Source organism: Podarcis tiliguerta (assembly GCF_965153285.1).
Source record: "Podarcis tiliguerta genome assembly, chromosome: 8".
In the NCBI taxonomy this organism is placed as follows: domain Eukaryota; kingdom Metazoa; phylum Chordata; class Lepidosauria; order Squamata; family Lacertidae; genus Podarcis; species Podarcis tiliguerta.
In genome coordinates, this window is record NC_139541.1 from 76,428,948 (window position 1) to 76,450,825 (window position 21,878).

General features: G+C 48.4%; 1 protein-coding gene across 1 annotated transcript in view; it reads left to right on the forward strand.

The window, feature by feature from the left end:
- The window catches only part of GRIK5 (glutamate ionotropic receptor kainate type subunit 5), a 95,692-nt gene that overhangs the window by 21,133 nt on the left and 52,681 nt on the right, over positions 1-21,878 (forward strand). The window contains exon 2 of the mRNA XM_083454885.1: positions 17,898-18,033. Within this exon, the coding sequence (XP_083311011.1) occupies positions 17,949-18,033 (85 nt within the window). The 5' untranslated portion in view covers positions 17,898-17,948. The remainder of the gene's footprint in view (positions 1-17,897; positions 18,034-21,878) is intronic.

The window sequence follows — 21,878 nt, forward strand, 5'->3', positions numbered from 1 at the left end:
CACTCCTTGGCAGCAAATTCCACTGTCGAACAGCTCTTACTGTCAGGAAGTTCTTCCTAATGTTTAGGTGGAATCTTCTTTCTTGTAGTTTGGATCCATTGCTCCGTGTCCGCTTCTCTGGAGCAGCAGAAAACAACCTTTCTCCCTCCTCTATGTGACATCCTTTGATATATTTGAACATGGCTATCATATCCCCCCTTATTCAACTCAGTACATAACAGAACTGAACTTAATTTCTCCTAGGCACAAGGTGGACACGAACAGGCCAGGTTCTGTCTGCGCAGTGGAGATGGGTAGCTGCTGGTTTGGTTGGTGAGCTGTGCCCTTCACTGACAAACGCAGGGGTCACGGATACCACCGGGCAGCATAGGGCAAAGCTGAGCAGTGGGCAGCTATGCGTCCATACGACAGCACTGACATCACTGCCTCCTTCCTTGGCGGCTGCTTCACATCTCCCTCAGGCAATGACGTGCTTCTCCAACTCTCCCCCTTGTTGCTGCTCAGTGGCGGCGGCTGAGGACGCCTCAGGCCCTGGCCTCACCATTTGTGTTGGCAGCTCTAAAGAGAGAAGCAGTCCCCAGATTGCAAATTTGGATGCCTGTGCTCCAGATTCGTTGGGTCGCCATCATTTCTATCAGGCTCTTTGATCCTTCGCCTTTTTAACAGGAGCCTGAAAAGGACTGCTTCCTTTTCTCCAGACCGTGCCCAGTGCCAAAATCAGCAGAGGGCATCCTCTTGGTCCTTCTACCTTCCTCAGAAGTTTGTAGGCGGTGGATGAAAAGGCATTCTTTGTGGCAGCCCCTAAGTTGTGGAACTCAGAGGTGCATTAGGCTTCTTAAAGTTTTCAGGTAATGCAGAAGATGCACTCCTTTTGACCCATGGTTTTTGACGCCTGAGGTGTGTGTTTTCACCCTGTTCCCATGACTGTCATCTGATTTAACTGTTTTTAATTCTGAATTTTAAATTGTTGTAACCTGCCCTGGAACCTGCTGGTGATGGATGGATAATAAATTTAATGATAATAATAGAGTGGTACCTCGGGTTAAGTACTTAATTCATTCCGGAAGTCTGTTCTTAACCTGAAACTGTTCTTAACCTGAAGCACCACTTTAGATAATGGGGCCTTCTGCTGCTGCTGTGCAGCCGCTGCGCGATTTCTGTTCTCATCCTGAAGCAAAGTTCTTAACCCAAGGTACTATTTCTGGGTTAGTGGAGTCTGTAACCTGAAGCGTATGTAACCTGAAGCGTATGTAACCCGAGGTACGACTGTAAACAGAAATATTAATAAGATAAGCTTTTCCCAACCAGCATGGTGTTAAGGTTTCTTTGAAAATAATAATAATAATAATAATAATAATAATAATCAGAATAATAATCAGAATAGTACAATCAAGGCAGTCATGAACACAGGTACAAATGTGGGGTACTACAAAGGATGGTATGGATCCAGTACAGGTATAATTCACTGTATAAACAGTAAATTGTTTGGTGAGTCTTTCCAATCCATGTGTGCTGATATAACTAGCTAAAGGGTACCAAGTTATAGAAAATACATCATTTTTTGTATGCCCTAACCCTGCTGTACCAATAATTCATTGAAAGTCTTTCTAGGACCTGCCACTTACGTGCTATTTGCAATCAGCAAGCTGCTAAGAGAAGTAATATTAGGTCTTTAAACAAAATATTATGGCTTATGTTCTCCAATAAGTTTAATAATTCCAGTGCTGGTGGCATAGTGAAGGACTGGCCAATTACCACATCATTTCATCAAATACAATTACCTAGGATACCTGTACTATTGGGCAGTGCTACCTCATGTGAAAGTAGGTGCCAATTTCTCCAACATTCAGATCTTGTGCTATTTGCGATTCTAGCATTGTGGCCTTTTCATTCCCGTGGCAGCCCATTTCTCACCAGTGGGGACAAAAATTAATTCACGGTTCCACATTATTTTGGTGCCTTGTTAACAAACCCAAACGTTATACAAGTGCAAACTTGCATGTTTTAGAAACCATTTTTTTTTGCGGAGGGTGTCATTGACAGCATTTAGCGTGTGTCTCAAAAGCAGTAAAATTTTGGGTCACTTGTGCAGCACAGTGCAAGTAATCTAAAGTCACACTTGGTGGCCGTTCATTTATTTAATTGCCCCAAAGTGGGCAATTAAAATCCTTATATTTTAAATGGGGATGATAACCACTGAGCCTCTTGGGCCTGCTGATCAGAAGGTCGGCAGTTCAAATCTGCGTGATGGGCTGAGCTTCCATTGCTCTGTCCCAGCTTCTGCCAACCTAGAAGTTCGAAAGCACACCAGTGCAAGTAGATAAATAGGTACTGCTGTGGCATGAAGGTAAATGGTGTTTCTATGTTCTCTGGCACTCGTCACGCTGTCTCTTTGCACCAGAAGTGGCTTAGTCATGCTCTCCACGTGACCCAGAAAACTGTCTGTGGGCCTGAAGCAATATGAGCACCGCACCCCATAGTCGCCTTTGACTGGACTTAACCATCCAGGGCTCCTTTACCTTTTACCTTTTTTTTTTATTAGCAAGCAGTAGCAATGGAGATGGAGGTGCTGATGGTTTCTTAAGCCAGGACATCCCCGATCTTGAGTTAAGGGTTAGAGACATGTGTCTTTCAGGAGGAATGGGAGGGAAGTAGCAGCACCATCCCAGCTTATCCTTTCGGTTGTGGATTATAAGGTGCTTAAGTTGAAATGCTTCAAAATAAATTGTAGGTGGGGGATTTATAATAATAATTATAATAATAATAATTTATTATTTGTACCCCGCCCACCTGGCTGGGTTTCCCCAGCCACTCTGGGCGGCTTCCAACAAAGATGAAAAATACACTAAAATGTCACGTATTAAAAACTTCCCTGAACAGGGCTGCCTTCAGATGTCTTCTGAATGTCAGGTAGTTGTTTATCTCTTTGGCATCTGATGGGAGGGCGTTCCACAGGGCGGGTGCCACTACCGAGAAGACCCTCTGCCTGGTTCCCTGTAACTTGGCCTCTCGCAGTGAGGGAACCGCCAGAAGGCCCTCGGAGCTGGACCTCAGTGTCCGGGCAGAACGATGGAGGTGGAGACGCTCCTTCAGATATACTGGACCAGATCTCCGCATACTGGATCTTGTTTCCAATCCTAATTTCCACACTTCCCATGTACAAAGGAAAGAAGCATGTTTTGCCAAATATTAAGACATTTTCGTAGAGAAGGGGAACTCAGGAAAACCTCTTGCACCTTGTGCCCAGCTGTTCAACACCACTGTAGGGAGCCAGCTACTGCTGCCACCCCCTTGGGAGACTCTGGTCTATTTCCCCCAGACAAGGAAGGAAGGTTTTGGTGCTGTCCAATTATCAAGTAGATCCTGGGGTCCCAGAAGGATGCACCACTGGCCAATCCCTTGCAATTTACCAAGAATGCAAAGGCAGCCTACGCTCCCGGTCTCTCTGAGACACGATAGAGTAACATGCTGATTCCCAGATAGTCCTAAATTCACAGTGGTGTGGATCCCAAGTGCTCTTGGGGATTCCACGGCGAATGCTAAGATGCTGAGGTCAGCAAGCACCCATACTTCAGTGGTCCAGTGATGAAACTTGATTAAGAACAAAAGAATTTACTCTGATCCTAGCCACAGAATGAGCACTGCAGCCCTTATGAAGGAATCACCCACGTTTATTTTGGTCTTTAGTGTCTTCAGGAAATCGCAGCTGGTCTTGTCAAAGCCTAAGAAAGAATAGCCGGGGGTTTTGTGATTGCTTGCTAAAAGTGCATTTAAGGAGCCTGCGAATACTGTGAGGTATTTGCCACCCTCGCATAAAGTCTACTTGGTCTGGTAGAATATGTTTTGTAATTGAATCAACTGATTCTAGTGTGGACAACTGGAGCTTACAAAGAGGGCAGGGAGCGAGGCTTGAGGAGATTGTCCCGGTGAGGGTGTGACGATAGGAGTGTTGAATTGGCCACCTCATTGGCTGCTACTGGATGGACTGATATGATTCTGCAATTTGGCATTCTTCCTTGGTTTGCGGAGTAACACAATCTTAGAATAGAACCATCAAGGAGGTATAGAACCTTGTTACATGAGGTCAGTAAATAAGTTGGCAAGATGAGGAGGGGCTGGTCGTCCCCCGTCCCCCCAATTTCTTTTATAAAAGTTAGCTCTAAAGCCATCAGTGCCTGGGGAGTTATGATTCTTTAATTTCTTGTTGGCTTCAATCACTTCTTTGCTTGAGATATTTTGGTTTAGATATACTTTATCCTTTTTAGCCAATGGTGGAATACCAGTTGTTTGTAGTAAAATATCTTTACAGCTCCACCATTTGTTCTTTGGGTGAACATAGAGTTGTATAGAAGTCTGCAAAAATGTTGCTCATTTCACTATGGGCAAAGCAAAGCTTCCTGTTCTGGTTCTGTACAGAACCAATTTTTCTACTATTTTGTTTGTTTTTATTTAAAAAACACACAATTTTTATTGGTTTTTAAACAAATACTAATATACAATAACTATCCAGCAGTTATCCAGCAGTACAGCTAATTGTGTTTGTTAGTTTCTGTTAACTTCCCTACAAACTATATTTGAAACCTCTAATTCTGCCAAGAGGTTTCCTTTTATACCGTAGTTTTTAAAGTATTCTTTAAAAAATTTCCAGTCCTTTTAGACTTTTTGTTTCGTTTGGCCTCTTATCCTTCCTGTCGCCTTTGCTAGCTGCAGATATTCTACCAAATTCATATTTCTGATTAACATACATTAGTTGTGTGGGAGTTTTTGCAGCCTTAATCCTGCCTGTTTTTAAAGAAGTGTACTTTTTCATGTTTAAGTTCCAGTTCTCCAATTTCCTTTACCAGACATTCTTGTTCTGCTTCTGTGGCTTATTTTGATGGCTGACGTTCCACGGATACAGACTCCTCTGATGGCCAATTTCATGGCATCCCAAGTGGTCGCCGATGAAAGGTTGCAGCAGGAGATCACTACAAAATACCCTGTGATTGATGAACCCAGTCTTCCCACCTCCAGCTGATTTTGCAGGAGTAGTGAAAGGCATCTCCAGAACAGCAGGCAAGCAGGGCAGGATTGGCCCATACAAGGAAGCAATCTGACACTTCCAGGCAGACAGTTTTTGCCTACCGTATTTTTCGCCCTATAGGACGCACCGGCCCATAGGACGCACCTAGATTTTTTTTTTGGGGGGGGGAAATAAAGGGGAAAAAAATTATTCCCCCCCCCTAGGTGCGGGGCTGGGACGGGGGAAGCCCAAGCTTCCCCCAGCCCCCAGAACGGGACCCAGAGTGATGCTGAAGCTGCGTGCAGCTTTGGCCTCGCTCTGGGAGCTTGCGGGGCTGGGGGAGGGGGAAGCCCTCCGCCAGCCTTCTAACCAATTCGGAGGACAGCGGGAAAGGCGTGCTGCGCCTCTCCCGCTGTCCCCCGAGTTTGCGGGGCTGGCGACGGGGAGGAGCAGGCTTCTCCCCCCCCCCCCCCGCCAGCCTTCTAACCAAGTCAGGCTTCTCCCCCCCAGTTTGTGGGGCTGGCGGTCGGGGTCTCCTGAAGCCTGGAGAGCGAGAGGGGTCGGTGCGCACCGACTCCTCTCACTCTCCAGGCTTCAGCGAAAGCCTGCATTCGCCCCATAGGACGCACACACATTTCCCCTTCATTTTTGGAGGGGAAAAAGTGCCTCCTATAGGGCGAAAAATACGGTAATTTTTCAACTCATTCAGGGGATGATAGGATGTAAGCTGTTCATGTGTATACATTTTAGCTTTAGGGGTAAAAAAAACCAACCAGGTGCAATTTCACACATTAGGATGAAGTCTTTCTAAGTTCCTTCTAGTGTTTGCTGAGCATTCCCATTTGTTTGGATCAGCCTTCCCTTTTTATTGTGCTGTAAATGCCTTGCTGGATTCAAATCACCTCCCCTGGAATGTTTTCAACACTTTAAAAGTTTTATCCAAGAAGGGGAGCTGGGACAATGCTATCTTTTTACTGCCTTGATAGCCCGCGACAAAAATATAACATTCCTCCGTATCTTTGAGCTATGCTAAAGGAGAAAAGTTAAATTAGCAAATAGTATTGCTACCCCTTATGCTTTGAATGTACCTGGTGAAATATACTGGAGGAGAAATCTCTTAAAGGTAAAGGTAAAGGGACCCCTGACCATTAGGTCCAGTCGTGGCCGACTCTGGGGTTTCGGTGCTCATCTCGCTTTATTGGCCGAGGGAGCCGGCGTACAGCTTCCGGGTCATGTGGCCAGCATGACTAAGCCGCTTCTGGCGAACCAGAGCAGCACACAGAAACGCTGTTTTCCTTCCCACCGGAGTGGTACCTATTTATGTACTTGCACTTTGACGTGCTTTTGAACTGCTAGGTTGGCAGGAGCAGGGACTGAGCAACGGGAGCTCACCCCGTCACGGGGATTCAAACCGCCAACCTTCTGATCGGCAAGTCCTAGGCTCTGTAGTTTAACCTTAACATGTGCCTTCTGATGCCTAATTCCCCCCCCCCCCCGCTCCCGAAGACTTCTTCCGTGTCTGATTCTTCATCATGGGATCTGCATTGTTGAAGGAGAGGGGATGAGGCCTCCGAGTTAAGTAAATAGAATAAGTTCCTCATCTCCTTATGAGTGGATTGCCCAATGCATGACACTACCTGCAGTGGTGATCACCCCGCCAATATCTCATGCCTGCCTTTTGCATTTTTTCTGTGTAGGGGTGAAATTCACCAATGTGCCTTAACGTATCGGGACTAGTTGTAAAGAAATAACAGCGGTTTGCCTTGCCATATAACTTTTTCTAGGCTGTATAGGTAAAGGGACCCCTGACCATTAGGTCCAGCTGTGACCGACTCTGGGGTTGCGGCGCTCATCTTGCTCTATAGGCCGAGGGAGCCGGCGTACAGCTTCCAGGTCATGTGGCCAGCATGACTAAGCCGCTTCTGGCGAACCACATCAGCGCACGGAAACTAGGCCGTATACTCACTTGCAAATGGAGATTTCTTGTAGTTGCAAAACTCCTGAAGCAGATCACTAGGTCTCTAGGCCATCCTTTTGGACCAATTCTATACAACACATCAGTGTTGAATTCTGTGACTCCCTCTGAACATGGCACTTTAGTCAGCCATTTTGCCATAAAGGTTATTACAGCTTCACGCCCAGAACCCTTGGCTAATCTGCTCACTTTTAGGTTCAAGCGGTAGCGGTCATTTCCCACCTCCTCTAAGTGTAATTGCGGGCTGAGAGTATTATGCGCTAGCAATTTCAGTTTCCCCACCTGTTTGACAGCTAGATTCACAGCTTCAATGGCTGTCTGAACCACCGGGCTGCCTTTGACTATAGTAACTCCATCTTCCAGAGGCTTTAAAACATCTTTCCAACCAGTGGTTAGATTAGTTCAGAGTCTGTCAAGCTGAGCTGACATTTCTGACAGGAAGAAGTCTATGACCACTTTGTCCTTCTTTGTCAGTTTCGGCTCCTTGGCCGCCATAGCGGGCCTTCTTCTTTGCTGTCTGACAGGACTTTTGGCTCAAAACACTCTCTCAGGTTTCGCTCCGACTACTTGTTGCTTGTTGCGTGTACTCCGTGTAAATATTTGTCCTGATTTCAGAGAAGTCCTCATTTAGCGTGTGATTAGCTAACGATTAAGTGCTGGGGAGAGGAGCTGGTGGATTGCTCCTCCACTTTCTTTCAAAGCGTTGCCCACTGAATTTATGTGAGAATATCAGACCTGGTTGGCAGGATGTCACTTGGAAACATTCATTTCAATGGGCTTTCTCTGAGTAGGACTTAGTTGGAGGCAACTCATAGTGTTGGTATCAGTGGCGTGCGGACAATGGACTAGGGAGACTAGGCTAGTCCCCTAATTGTTCCCCTTGTGCCTCCTTCTCAAAGCCTGGGAAGCTTAAGCCTGTCTTAGGGAGGGAAGCGTGATGCTCCGATTAGTCCATGAACCCTCCCACCACCTTCCCAAAATCCGTCCAGCTTTGGGAAGGAGGCAGGAGGGCTCCAGCATCCTGTCAGAGCCCTGACACCTCCTTCCTAAAGCCCAGGAAGCTTCTGTCTAGCTTAGAGAGGGAGATGTGATGATCATGCGTGTGACATCGGGACGTCACAATGCCATGCTCATGACGTCAGTCCCCCATCTTCACCCTCGCAAACTGGCACTTCTGGCCCTAACTGTTCCCCAACGGAAAATTTCACCGCATGCCACTGGGTGGCATCATTCATTGTCAAAACTATTACCCTCAAGAAACTCCTCCTAGATAAGGTTAACCTTAATAATAATAATAATAATAATAATAATAATAATAATTTATTTGTACCCTGCCCATCTGACTGGGTTGTCTCAGCCACTCTGGGCGGCTTCCAGGAGCCCCTGTGTGTCTGTCATGGTTGATGTTTCAGAGAATTTGATGTTTGATGTTGCAGAGAATTCTGGGAGTGTTCTCAGTTCCCATGAGGCAATAGGTACCTCTCTTGAGTTGCCCCACAGGCACTGAAAGTGTCCTCTAGACTAAGGGCAACACTCCCCTGTGTCTGCAGTTTTGCACCATGGTCGGCAAGCTGACTTCTGGGGAATTTATCCTGCTGTTACTGAATTTCTTATTGAGGAACCCCAGTGTTCCTACACCACATTGTGATAGCTATTGGTATGGGTCATGTTTAGGTTTGTAGAGTAGGGATTGGACCTGAGATTCTGACCTGGGAGACAAGCGCAGGTTCTGTCTTTATGATCTGGCTGGCAGAGGAAGGTCCAGGGGTGTCAGAATTCAGAAACAGGGTGTTTCCTACTTGCCCCATAAAAAATCTTATTGGGAGCCACCACTTTTACACACTGAGTGAAGACTCTCCATTTTCCCGACTGCCGAGCGCCTGTGTGTATCCTGGGGTGGAGAAAAGAGTGTGTCTGTTGCCGTTTGAACTTTGATGCAAATATTGCTTTTCCAAATGTGCTGTGAATATGAACGACACTCATGCAAGTCAATGAGGAGGAACTTGGCATTAAATATTCTCTTAAGCAGCACCTGAGTGCAGAATCCAATAATTCGGGTCTGCGAAGAAGGGTTGGCCGGAGGCAATATACAGAGGAAAGGCTGGCATTCCTGTCCCTTTTAAAAGTTGAATTGGGAGTGAGAGACTCCCTTCTGGGGTGGAGGTTTAGCTGTGGTGCAGGAATACTACTGGAAGCAATAAGGTTTAAAAGTTTAAATAAAAAAAGATGGGGATGGTGTTCATGAAATGTGGATTAAGCAGGGCAGGGAAATACCTTGGCCCTAACTGGGAGTGACTGGAAGTGGCCGCCGAGACCATATAACACCAGTCCTGAAGGACCTACATTGTCTCCCAGTACATTTCTGAGCACAATTCAATGTGTCTGTAGTGACCTTCAAAGCCCTAAATAGCCTCAGCCCAGTCTACCTGAAGGAGTGTCTCCACTCCCACTGTTCAGCCTGGACACTGAGGTCCAGCTCCGAGGGCCTTCTGGCTGTTCCTCCCTGCGAGAAGTAAGGTTACAGGGAACCAGGCAGAGGGCCTTCTCGGTGGTGGCGCCCGCCCTGTGTAACGCCCTCCCGTCAGATGTCAAGGAAATAAACAACTACCTGATTTTTAGAAGACATCTGAAGGCAGCCCTGTATCAGAAGTTTTTAATGTTTGATGTTTTATCGTGTTTTTAATATTGTGTCGGGAGCCGCCTAGCGTGGCTGGGGAAACCCAGCCAGATGGGCAGGGTATAAATGATAAATTATTATTATTATTATTATTATTATTATTATTATTATTATTATTAAAAACAGAGCCTGAAGGTAATCCTGATGCAAAACAGACAGCACCTATAATGTGTAGAAGACTTAATTCAGCAGGTGTAGCTTGCATGGCAAACTACATCTGTTGGAAAGTCCCCTTTCCACAACTACTATAGGGAACCTTTTGCAGCCAGAGGGCAACATTCCCTTCTGGCCAGCCTAGCAGGGGCCACATGCCAGTGGCAGGCAGGGGAATGAATACGAATGTTACCTCTGTACAGTAGGCTGATCTGCAAAGATCCAGGAAAGACAGAGGCGCTCAGCCCAAGTTTTGGGAACCTCCCTGCTCTGGAAGACTATGTTGAAAAGTGGAGAGTGGAGAATAAGAGGAAGGGGCATAAAGGTCCTGTGCTCGATGTTGGAAGCATCTGGGTCACTGACTTAGAGAAATATAGCCCAGTAGGGAAATGTGGGAAGGTTCGCTCACAAGACGAGATCCTTTCACAGAATGGACAATTGATGTTAGCAGTGCAAGAATAAGCAGTGAAAAGACATATGGAGTTCTCTGGGGGATGACTTGCAATGGGCTTGGGAGAAGGAGTTAGCTCATTGAGTGAAAAGCCACATTTTGCTTCCTTTATGTCTTGATCTTTTTTATTAAGTATTTTGTGCTTTGTTTATTTTTATTATGCAGTTTGTGTTATGTTCTGAAGTTCTCACCCTGGGCCAGCAGGGGGATACTGTAGATAGTTATGCAAATAAGGGATCGAAAGTGACGTTCAGTGATTGGATAGTTTTAGAAAATTGTTACAGTTACGTTGTACTGGAGCTCTATATAAGCAGGCTGACTGAACCCTTCAGTTCAGTTCTGTTCTGGCCTCTGAATAAACAAGAGCAGTATGAAGAATCGCTGTGTCTTCCGATATGTTCACCCACAACTTAACAGTGACCCTGTTAAGTTGCTTTGTATACTGTAACTTTGTGTTGTGAAGCACGCTGAGACCTACAGGTATAGGTTGGTATATAAATGTTCATAATAATAATAATAATAATAATAATAATAATGATGGGCTGGTTTATACACACCTTGGGTTTCCTGACCACTGATCCTGCCAGCTAGGGATGATGGGAGTTGTAGTCCAACAACATCTGGGGACCCCAGGTTGAGAAAAGCTGTCTCTAGAGATTGGTGAGCCACAATTCCCATCATTCCTGACCATTGGCTGTGCTTGCTGGGGCTGATGGGAGTTGTAGTTTAGCAGCCTCTGGCAGGTCAAAGGTCCCCCGCATCTGCCATTGGCCCTTAATTCTTAGTGTGTGAGAAATGGCTGGCTGTTGCTACTCAGGGAGGGAGACGTCTGTTTATTATTCCAGAAGGAGGGCTGCGTAGCCACATCAGTCTCTTACATCCAACGTGAAAGACGTTTTCTGTAGCAAATCTGTTAGTGTTTTACGGATCTCTGCCTGTTTTCTTTCTTAATTTGAAGGAAGTCCCTTGGCATTGTCCGCAGAAGAGGGCCTGGTGATGTAAAATGGGCATGCTTAGGGCAGAAGGATAGGCCAATGGCTCATCTTAGTCTGGCTTTCTATTCTTACAGTGGATGCTTGTGGGAAACCTCAAGCAGGACCCGGGTTTAAGAGCACTCTGTGGTTTCCAGCAATTGGCACCAGAGCACAGCCATCATGGCTTGTAGCCATCAATAGCTCCCTGAATTTGTCCAACCCTCTCAGGACCCCCTGCATTAGCAAAATTATCCCTCCTCCCTAGCTGCACCAATGTAAGGACCGTGCGTGGCAAATGAGGAGAATTTATTGCACGACAAATTGCCCCTTTCCCCACCTCCTGGCCCGTCGCTGACTTTCATCCCTTAGAAAGCGTCAATATGCGGTGCACCAGATTGGGAAGAAAGCACAGGGCATATCTTGTAGGAGAAGAGCTGCCATGCCCCCAGGCCACCTTTGGGTGGGCACGCACTTCCCTCCTTTGCTTGGAGGGGCAAGGAGGTGAGAGAGGGCAGCCAAGCTGCAGGTGGCTCTGCCTAGCAACCGCAACATCCTTTTTAGCAGCTTCCTGTTTCCTGGCAACGGTTGCCACGTGGTGCACAAGAGAGCCCTCTTAGCCAAACTCTGCAGCGGCTGCGAGTACCCCCACAGCGCTTCCTAGAAGGGTGCTGTGATGTCGAGGGGTGTCCTTGCTGCCGGTTCCTGATCGTGTTAAGGCAACCCATCTGCCATGCCCTTCTGGCACCTTTGCACCCTTGGCTACTGGGGTTCCGCTTCCTCCACAGGTGTCCCCTGAATGCCTATCTTTCATTTAAAAATAAATCAATCTCATATATATCTATATTTTTAAAAGCCAAGGTGTTGTTGGACTACAACTCCCATCAGCCTCAGCCAGAATTGCCCCTGGTCAAGGGTGATGGGAGTTGTAGTGCAGCAGCAACTGGAGGACACCATGTTCACTTCCCCTTTGCTCTAACCTAGACCTTTCGGTTTTGAAGAGGGAGTAGAAAGTGTATATGCAGCCTTTTTAAAAAACCAAACCACCCAATAGCTCACTGAGAAATAATAAAATTAAACAACTTTAAGGGACCCCTGACCGTTAGGTCCAGTCGCGGATGACTCTGGGGTTGCGGTGCTCATCTCGCTTTATTGGCCGAGGGAGCCGACGTACAGCTTCTGGGTCATGTGGCCAGCATGACTAAGCCGCTTCTGGCGAACCAGAGCAGCGCACGGAAACACCGTTTACCTTTCCACCGGAGCAGTCCCTATTTATCTATTTGCACTTTTTGGCGTGCTTTTGAACTGCTAGGTTGTCAGGAGCAGGGACTGAGCAACGGGAGCTCACCCCATCGCAGGGATTCGAACTGCCAACCTCCTGATCGGCAAGCCCTAGGCTCTGTGGTTTAACCCACAGCGCCACCCATGTCCCTTACATAAATTTACACTCAGCTCTTCCGAGATGATCCCCATCTTCAACTATTTGAAGGGCTGTCACAGAGATAATGGAGCAATTTTGTATTCTCTTGTTTCGGAGGGTACAACCTGAAACCAGTGTGTTCAGATGATAAGAATGTAGATTTTTAAAACGAAAAATGAGGAAGAACTTCCTGAGAAAGTTCAGCAGTGAAAAAAGTATGCCTCAGAAGGTAGCAGGCTATCCATCATTGAAGGTTCCGAAATAGAGGCTGTACAGGGTACCTCTTGAGAGTGCTGTAATTGTTAATTTCCTGCATCAGCAGTGGGCTGAACTGGATGATCTCTAAGGTGCCCTTCCAGCTTCCCACACCCCTGCTAAGCCTCCTCACTCCTCTGGCTATGTGGGCTTGCCTTAGAAGCAGGCACTCTTCTCTCCAGCCGGCTCCGGAATACCAATAAGTATGTAGGGCATTAAAAAAAACCAAAACAAAATTGAATGCAGAAAGACCCTGCAGCTGAAAGTTGGTCCTGGGGCTCAGCTCAGAGCCCTTTGCTAAAATTAATCCCTAATTAATTTGGAGTAAGGAAAAGATAGTATCTTCCCTTGCAGTGTAAAAGGCCTAGCATAATGCTCAGGCCTTCATTTGAGTTGGAGTTTGCCAGGGGCAAGATGACACTCTAGCTTTGAGCAACAGGTTCCCGGAAGGCCTGCCATTTCTTGCTTCCCTCTTCCATTTCTGTTTGCCGTTAAAGAAGCAAAAAAACCAAAACAAAACCCAAACTCCAGCCCTGAGTGAAGGGATGAGGAAGCATGCAAACCATCTTGTTCTTTTGCTTCAAGGAACGTGCTGGCAAAGCAGCAGCACCCTGCTGGACTAAACCCAGAAATGCCAGCTGATTGACAGGTGGCTGTACTTTGGGGCAAGTGGCATTGTGGGCCAAATCGGACACCCTGGCACACTGAGAGTGACCAGTGTGTTGGAGGTTCCCCGCCCCTGAATGGCATCTTTACCAAGTTTAACCTTAGGATATGATGCAGAGACACCCAAATCCACCTTTGCTACTGGCCAGTTTTGCTGCAGAGGCTGCTGCAGCTTGGAGGGGGGCAGAGAAGGGACCCTGCTTTTTCTGCCCTGGCACCACTGTGGCAGACCCTCCAAGTCTCCCTCTTTTCCAGCGACAGCCCCGGATTTACTGAAGCCGTCCTGGCTTCTGATTTGACCTGTTTTCCCTTAGGACGTTTCTATTTTCATCAGAGAAATGTTGAAGGGTATGGTGTTATACGCCCCCGCCCCCCGAGCCAAGGAGATAAGTAACTACAGTCATACCTCATGTTACATCCACTTCATGTTACGTTCTTTCAGGTTACGTCCCGCGGTAACCCGGGAGTACCGGAAAGGGTTACTTCCGGGTTTCACCGCTCACGCATGCGCAGAAGTGCAAAATGACATTACGTGCATGCGCAGAAGCGGCGAATCACAACCCGCGCGTGCACAGATGCGCTGCTGCGGGTTGCACTCTTTTCATGTTGCGAACGGGCCTCTGGAACGGATCCGTTCGCAACCAGAGGTACCACTGTATACAACCTTTAGAAGACATCTGAAGGCAGCTCTATATAGGGAAGTGGTTTTTTTTAATGTTTAATGCTTGATTATATGTATTAATACATGTTGGAAGCCACCCAGAGTGGCTGGGGCAACTTAATAAAAATTAAGATGGTATAAAGGTAAAGGTAAAGGTACCCCTGCCCGTACAGGCCAGTCTTGACAGACTCTAGGGTTGTGCGCCCATCTCACTCAAAGAGGCCAAGGGCCAGCGCTGTCCGAAGACACTTCCGGGTCACGTGGCCAGCGTGACATTGCTGCTCTGGCGAGCCAGAGCCGCACACGGAAACGCCGTTTACCTTCCCGCTAGTGAGCGGTCCCTATTTATCTACTTGCACCCGGGGGTGCTTTCGAACTGCTAGCTTGGCAGGCGCTGGGACCGAACAACGGGAGCGCACCCCGCCGCGGGGATTCGAACCGCCGACCTTTCGATCGGCAAGCCCTAGGCGCTGAGGCTTTTACCCACAGCGCCACCCGCGTCCCTCAAGATGGTATAGGACGTCCCTATTTTCATCGGAGAAATGTTGGGTCCTGTTGCGGTGAGGGATGTTCCCTCTTCTGCTAACCAGCAACACGGGCTTGGGTGCTTCCATGTGAATGCAACAAGAGCTTTGCTTCCAGCAGCAATTGGCCCGTTGCCTCCGGGAAGCCCAGAAGGAGGCCTGAAGGCCAGAGCCCTCATTTCTGTTGTTTGCCCTCCAGCAACTGGTACTGAGAGAAACAGTGCCTCTGAGCACTGATCATGCATGCCTCTCGTTTTAGAAATAATCTGCTGTTTCAGCTGGAGGTGTGTTTTTCCCTCTCCTCCTGGCTCTTATCTACAGGAATCTTCCTCCCCGCCGTCAAAATGAGCTTGCGAAGTGCAGCACCCCTTTGCCAGCTACTGACCCTTCTCCCTGCCCTCCTCGCCTCAGCCCCCCACTTACAGCAGTCCTCCCTGCTCCACCCTGGGAGAAAGGGGAGGGGGCCAGCAGAGTCTGATGCGTCTCGCCTTCGGTGAACCTCGGCTGTGCCGTTTGCCCGGCCGAGGCTGAGCGAAAATAAATATTAATGCTCAAGGTGAACGCAGTGCGAGGACGTCGGGTGGGGAGTGTTGCTGACTCAGCTCATAGCAGGACCAGCGTCAAGTGCAAAGGGGGGGGGAGGATGTGCTGGTCCCTCTGCAGCATCAGGCCTTGGATGGATGCCCAGAGCTTGGGGAGTGCTGGACTTGGTGGCCACAAGGGGGCAGTGGGCTGCAGAGAGGAGGTTTGGCAGTCAGCGGGGTCCCGGAGGGGCCAAAATACTCTCCAAGTCTCCCTCTTTTCCAAGGACATTCCTGGGTTTACAGAAGCCGCCCCAGTTTTTTATTTGATCCCGGAATGTCCCGCTTTTTCTTTGTTGTTTAGTTGTTTAGTCGTGTCCGACTCTTCGTGACCCCATGGGCCAGAGCACGCCAGACACTCCTGTCTTCCACTGCCTCCCGCAGTTTGGTCAAGAACCCTGTCCAACCATCTCGTCCTCTGTCGTCCCCTTCTCCTTGTGCCCACAGTCTTTCCCAACATCAGGGTCTTTTCCAGAGAGTCTTCTCTTCTCAGGAGGTGGCCAAAGTCTTGGAGCCTCAGCTTCAGGATCTGTCCTTCCAGTGAGCACTCAGGGCTGATTTCCTTCAGAATGGATTGGTTTGATCTTCTAGCAGCCCATGGGACTCTCAGGAGTCTCCTCCAGCACCATAATTCAAAAGCATCAATTCTTCAGCGATCAGCCTTCTTGATGGTCCAGCTCTCACTTCCATACATCACTAATGGGAAAACCATAGCTTTAACTATACAGACCTTTGTCAGCTTTTCCTTAAGACATCCCTATTTTCATTGGAGAAATGTTGGAGGGTATGGAATAGGACATCCCTGTTTTCATCAGAGAAATGTTGGAGGCTATGGAATAGGACGTCCCTATCTTCATTGGAAAGATGTTGGAGGGGACATCTTTATTTTCATCTCCAAGTAGGTTTGGGAATCTCCCAATGGAAACGGCGAGAACTTCTGCCAGTGGTTGTAGACCAGCCTTCTCCTATCTGGTATCCTCTGGAGGTGTAGTCCGAAACTTCCAGAGGGCGCCAAGTTGGAGAAGGCTGGTGTAGACAGTTCCAAGCTGGATAGACCAATGGCCTGATGTGGTATATGCCAACTTCCTGGTTCCCTCTCTTCTGGAACCTCTTTTTAGTTGCCCTCCTTGCTGGTCTCCTGAGCTCTGCAAGAGCAGCTGGGAGAGTGGATTAGGGATGGCCTTGCTTCAGCTGCTCAGACCTTCAACAACATCCCCAGGCCCCAGGTAGCTGGTGGAGTTTGCTGCATGCTGGCACTATCTGCAGGTCTTCTGCCTTCACCTTTTTAAACTCACCAAGGCACAGACGTGCAGCAGCCCCGATCCTCCGCTGTACCTTTGGTCCACCCTTCTCCTTCCCTGTTCTGGAGCCAAAGGAGATTTGCTGGCTCCAGCAGGCAGTGGGCGGAAGAGGACAGGGGGTTGGCGGAGGAACAGGGCAAGAGGCTCAGCACCAGGATCAGCACCTCCTTTTAACTGGGAGGATGTGCTTTCAACTGGGAGGATGTGGTGCCTCTGTTTGGACCCTCAAAGGCCTCTTCAACAGCAGGTGTTATGCTGCTGTTTTTGGCATCCGTGTGTCGTGGGAGACAGTGGAGTCCGTCTCTGGGGCTGAAGTCAGGCTGCTATATTAGCAGCACCGAAGTCACCACCCCGGGGTGCAAGCCTGGGCCGTGCGTATGGAGTCCTGGGGCTGCCCTGACAAAAAGACCCCCTCTTGGCCTAGCTGATATGGTCCAGAGGAAAGCAGAGCAAGGTGTTTGGTACCAGCTTGGCTGCAGGGGTTTCTGGAGGGAGGCGTACAAAGAGCCATCCAACCACCTTAGGGACTCCACTCCAAATTTGTGTAGAGTTTACCGTATTTTTAGCCCTATAGGACGCACTTTTTCCCCTCCAAAAATGAAGGGGAAATGTGTGTGCGTCCTATGGGGCGAATGCAGGCTTCGCGCACCTCTCCGCAACCAGCGAGAGCGCTCGCGCTGCTTGCAGAGAGTTGCCTGCATGCTGAAGCCTGCGCGCGCTGAGCTCAGCGTGTCCAGGCTTCGCGGACCTCTCTGTAAGCAGCTGAAGCGCTCCCACTGCTTGCGGGGAGTTGCCTGCATGCTGAAGCCTGTGCGCGCTGAGCTCAGCGCGTCCAGGCTTTGCAGACCTCTCAGCAAGCAGCGGGAGCCAGCGCTGGGCTCCCATGGCTTGCAGAGAGCTGCCTGTTTGGGGGCTGGGGTCGGGGGAAGCTCGGGCTTCCCCCCCCCAACCCCGTGCCTGGGGGAAAAATAATTTCCCCCCTTTATTTCCCCCCCAAAAAACTAGGTGCGCCTTATGGGACGGTGCGTCCTATAGGGCGAAAAATACGGTACTTAGACTTTTCTTCTCCTGACGATATTTCGCAAGGACCAGAGTTTTCTTTCTCCCAGACGGGCTACCTTCCCAGGTTGGTGAGCCCCCTCTGCCCAAGCTATACTGCAAGGGATCATTATGGGTGTGTCCAGAAGGGGTTGCTGTGTCAACCTCGGTGTGCCCACTCCATGTGCCTCACGGGGTGTGTTTCTCCTGCCCCTCCTGCAGGTGGCAGCGCGGAGGCCACGGCCGAACTTTCTCCATGAGGAGGGGTAGAAGATGCCGGCTTTGCCCGTGCTGCTGCTGCTGCTGATTCTCGGCTTCGCCCACAAGAGCCTAGAGGTGCTGTCGTCTCTGCGCATGGGTAAGTGGGGGACATCCACGGGGTGGGGTGGGGGGCTGATCTACAGGGTTGATGCTGTGGGTGGCTGGATCCTAGGGGTGAGGCAACAGTGCTAGAGGGCAACCTGACCGGGTCGGGTTGGTGCTGGGATGTGGATAGATGCTTGGAAAGGATATATTTGTTAGGTACAGTGGTGCCTCGCAAGACGAAATTAATTCGTTCTGTGAGTTTTTTTGTCTTGTGAATTTTTCGTCTTGCGAAGCACGGTTTCCCATAGGAAATGCATTGATGGTTTCCCATAGGAATGCATTGACAGTTTTAAGAAAAAGGCGCAAGACGTTTTCGTCTTGCAAAGCAAGCCCATAGGGAAATTCGTCTTGCGAAGCAACTCAAAAAACAAAAAACTCTTTCGTCTTGCGAGGCATTCGTCTTGCGAGGTACCACTGTATATATTTGTGAGTGCCATCCTTTCGCAACTTAAAGGGGACGCTTAGATAAACCAGTTTTAGCCTTTTGGTTTAAGTAACACAGGATGCTTTAAGGAAGACTGGGTTTTCCTGGTCTTTCCCCTTTAAAACAATAATCAGTCTTGTAAAAGTTAAAAATAACATTTACTCGCCCTTCATTCTCTTTTTGAAGAGTAACAGATACAGCAGCCAAAACAAAATTAAAAAATTCCTTCCAGTAGCACCTTAGAGACCAACTAAGTTTGCTATTGGTATGAGCTTTCGTGTGCATGCACACTTCTTCAGATACACTGAAACAGAAGTCACCAGACCCTTATATATAGTGAGAGGGTGGGGAGGGGTATTACTCAGAAGGGTGGTGGGAATGGGTGATTGGCTGATAGGTGTGGTAAACCTGTTGACGACTGGTAACGACTGCAAATGGTCTTACAGGAAAAAGCAAGGGGTGAAATGGCTAAAAATAGCTTTATCATGTATAATGAGATAAGAATACAATCCAACCCAGTCCAATCCAGAAGGATTTTTTTTATTTTGTTTCGACTACGGCAGACTAACACTGCTACCTACCTGTAAGTAGATACAGCAGCTTTGTTCAGGCAGGCTTAAAATGGTAATCCAGCTACAAAGACATACCGTATTTTTCCATGTATAACACGCCCCTGTGTATAAGACGCCCCCTCTTTTTTGGGACTCCAGATTGAGAAAATGGGGGGAGATTACCCTGAGTTGTTGAGCATTTGAGGGGGGGATTGCCAAAAATTACAGGACCAACACAGTCAATTGCCCACCCAACTGCCGCAGCAGCCAATAGCCAGCGGACCTTGCAGCACCCACCAATCACCAACGAAAACACCGCTGACAATTTCCTGCTCGTGGCAGCCACCAATCGCCCGTCCTACCTCTCCACTATCCTTGTATAAGACGACCCACAATTTTTTGCATATATTTTTTATTATAAAATAGCCTAGTCTTATACATGGAAAAATACGGTAACTTTAGCCTAGCTTAAGATGGAGTCTGAGCATTGGAGTCAGACTCAGCCAATGTTCTCACATTTCTGCTTGGTGATGAAGGTGGAAGAGTAAGAGCAATAGAAAAAGGACAATGAGCCCAGGCAGGTAGGAGAAGTTATATGGCTACTCACAAACCCCTTTCAGGGCACAGTGGGAATGTCTCTCACAGAGGTCTCTCTAGCAAACTTACAGGAAAACTCTGTGAGCTCCAGCGCCTATCATGTGCCTTTCTAGCAAAACATCACTTGTTGGTTTGAGTGCACTTTAAATATCCGACAGCCGTTTGACAGCTCCATTCTGCATCCTTGAGTCCAGGTGGCTGCAGGGGGAATAAATCAGAACAGGGAAAATGTGGGGAATGGAAAGACATTTCGTGGGGTTGCGTGAAAGCCGCTATTGATCCGATTTGATTGCCTTTCTGCTCTGCTTTCCATTCAAATGAACCCCAAAGTGGCTTACAAGCAATAAACAGAAGCAGCACCGACAGAACATTACATAGTTACAGCACAACTCAGAAAATATAATTAGCAGATAATCAATAAAAACAATTACACAACAAAACTGTAACAAGTACGCTAAAGACCATTACATTCAGAACCGCTGCCACTGCTGCCACCCCCAGCTCAATCGTCTTTCGCTCTGCACAATCCATTAAATCACAGAATCATAGAATTGTGGAGGTGGAAGGGACCTCAAGGGTCGTCCAGTCCAACCCCTTGCAATGCAGACCATGCATAACAGATGGCCAGCAGACCTCAGCTTTAAAATCTCCAAGGAGGGAGAGTCGACCACCTTCCGAGGGAGTCTGTACCACTGCTGAACAGCTCTTACCACCAGAAAGTTCTTCCGTATATTTAGTTGGAATCTCCTTCCTTGTAACCTGAATCCATTGGTTCATTTCCTACCCTCCTACTACACGTCAGACGGGTGCCACCTCTATTTTCTATTGGGCATTTATTGAAGTTCTTCCATTTCCAACAATCCTTTTCAGTAGGGATCACTGTCCTGATTTGCTCATGTATTGGATTCAAAATTGTTTTTACATATGAAAGCATTGTTTGATTCTTCATCACAATAGTTTTTGTGCATAAAGTTGTGTGAAGTTGCTGATGATTCTGTTGCGAAATTGGTTCGAGATCTTTAAAGGGAAGCGATTGATCAACATATGTGAGGGAAGGCAGTGTGTGTGGAGGGGGAGCCTATTGCAGAAGCAGAAATCCTTGTGCTTGTCGGATGCTTAGCATTCTGCGGGATACAATCCATGACCAGCATATAAATGTGTGTCCCATGGGCAAAAGCCCTACCCTCATTCAGGCTGCTGCACCCCCACTCTCACTGAGGGATTGAGATAAACTCCAGACCCTCTCCCTTGAGACCCCGCACTGCACCACCATTCAACACCCCCCCAAACATAAAACAACAGTGATCTATCTATGCCCAACAAATTGGCAGCAAGGCCCACCCTATCACTGTTCCCCAGCAGTTCTGCTCTGGTGAGAGGTGAAAGGGTACAGGCCCCTTAGGGCAGGATTAGTGAGGGCCGGATCCATCCATAACAGACAAACCTCAGCTAGGGATTGCTGACTGTGTGGCTGCTGCATGCTGTACGTTCAAGTCTTCTGAAGCTGGAGGAAATGGTTGGGTTTTTCATCCTCTGCCAGAAGAGTGGGGAGGCTGCCGCCTCTGTGATTTGAGAAAGGAGCAGTGGGCTCTGGGAATGGGGGCGGTCCTGCCTGCCATCTTCCTCCTCCTCACTCTTTGCTGCCCGTGCAGAGCTAATCAGGGAGGAAGGTGGGGGACAAACCCAAAAGCTGTTGGCTGTGCCAGACGTTGGCTGTGGCTCCGGCGGCTGTGGTCCTCTCTGCCTTCCACCCTGCCAATTCCAGCAGGCACCAGCTGCCGCCGCCTGAAGGGAGGCGAAGGGCCCTGGCTCAGTCCTGTCTTTCAAGCAGAAGGCCCTGGGTTCAATCCCGGACATCTCCTGGTATGGCTGGAAGAGATTCCTGCCTGGAACGATGCCAAGCCACTGCCAGCCCAGTGTAGACAGTCCTGAGCTAGATGGACCAACAGGTCTGGATTGGCACCGGGCGGCTTCCGATGTTCCAGTGAGTAGCAGCCCATGAGCCTCCGCTTTCCCACTGCTTGTCAGTCACAGCCCCTGGTTCCCTGGCATCAGCTGCCTTCTCCAATGCGAGCACATCTGGTGGGACTGGTTTCTGTGTAGCAGCAGCCATTTCTACTGGCTTCAGGCACTCCTGAAGCGCATCATGTGCAGATGTTAGGAGGCGACAGTGCTTAAGTCTGCACCATCAAAAAGCCACACGCTGCTTGCTTTTTGTTGTTGCTGCTGCTGCTGCATGATAGCCAAGAGGCTGTTATTTTTATG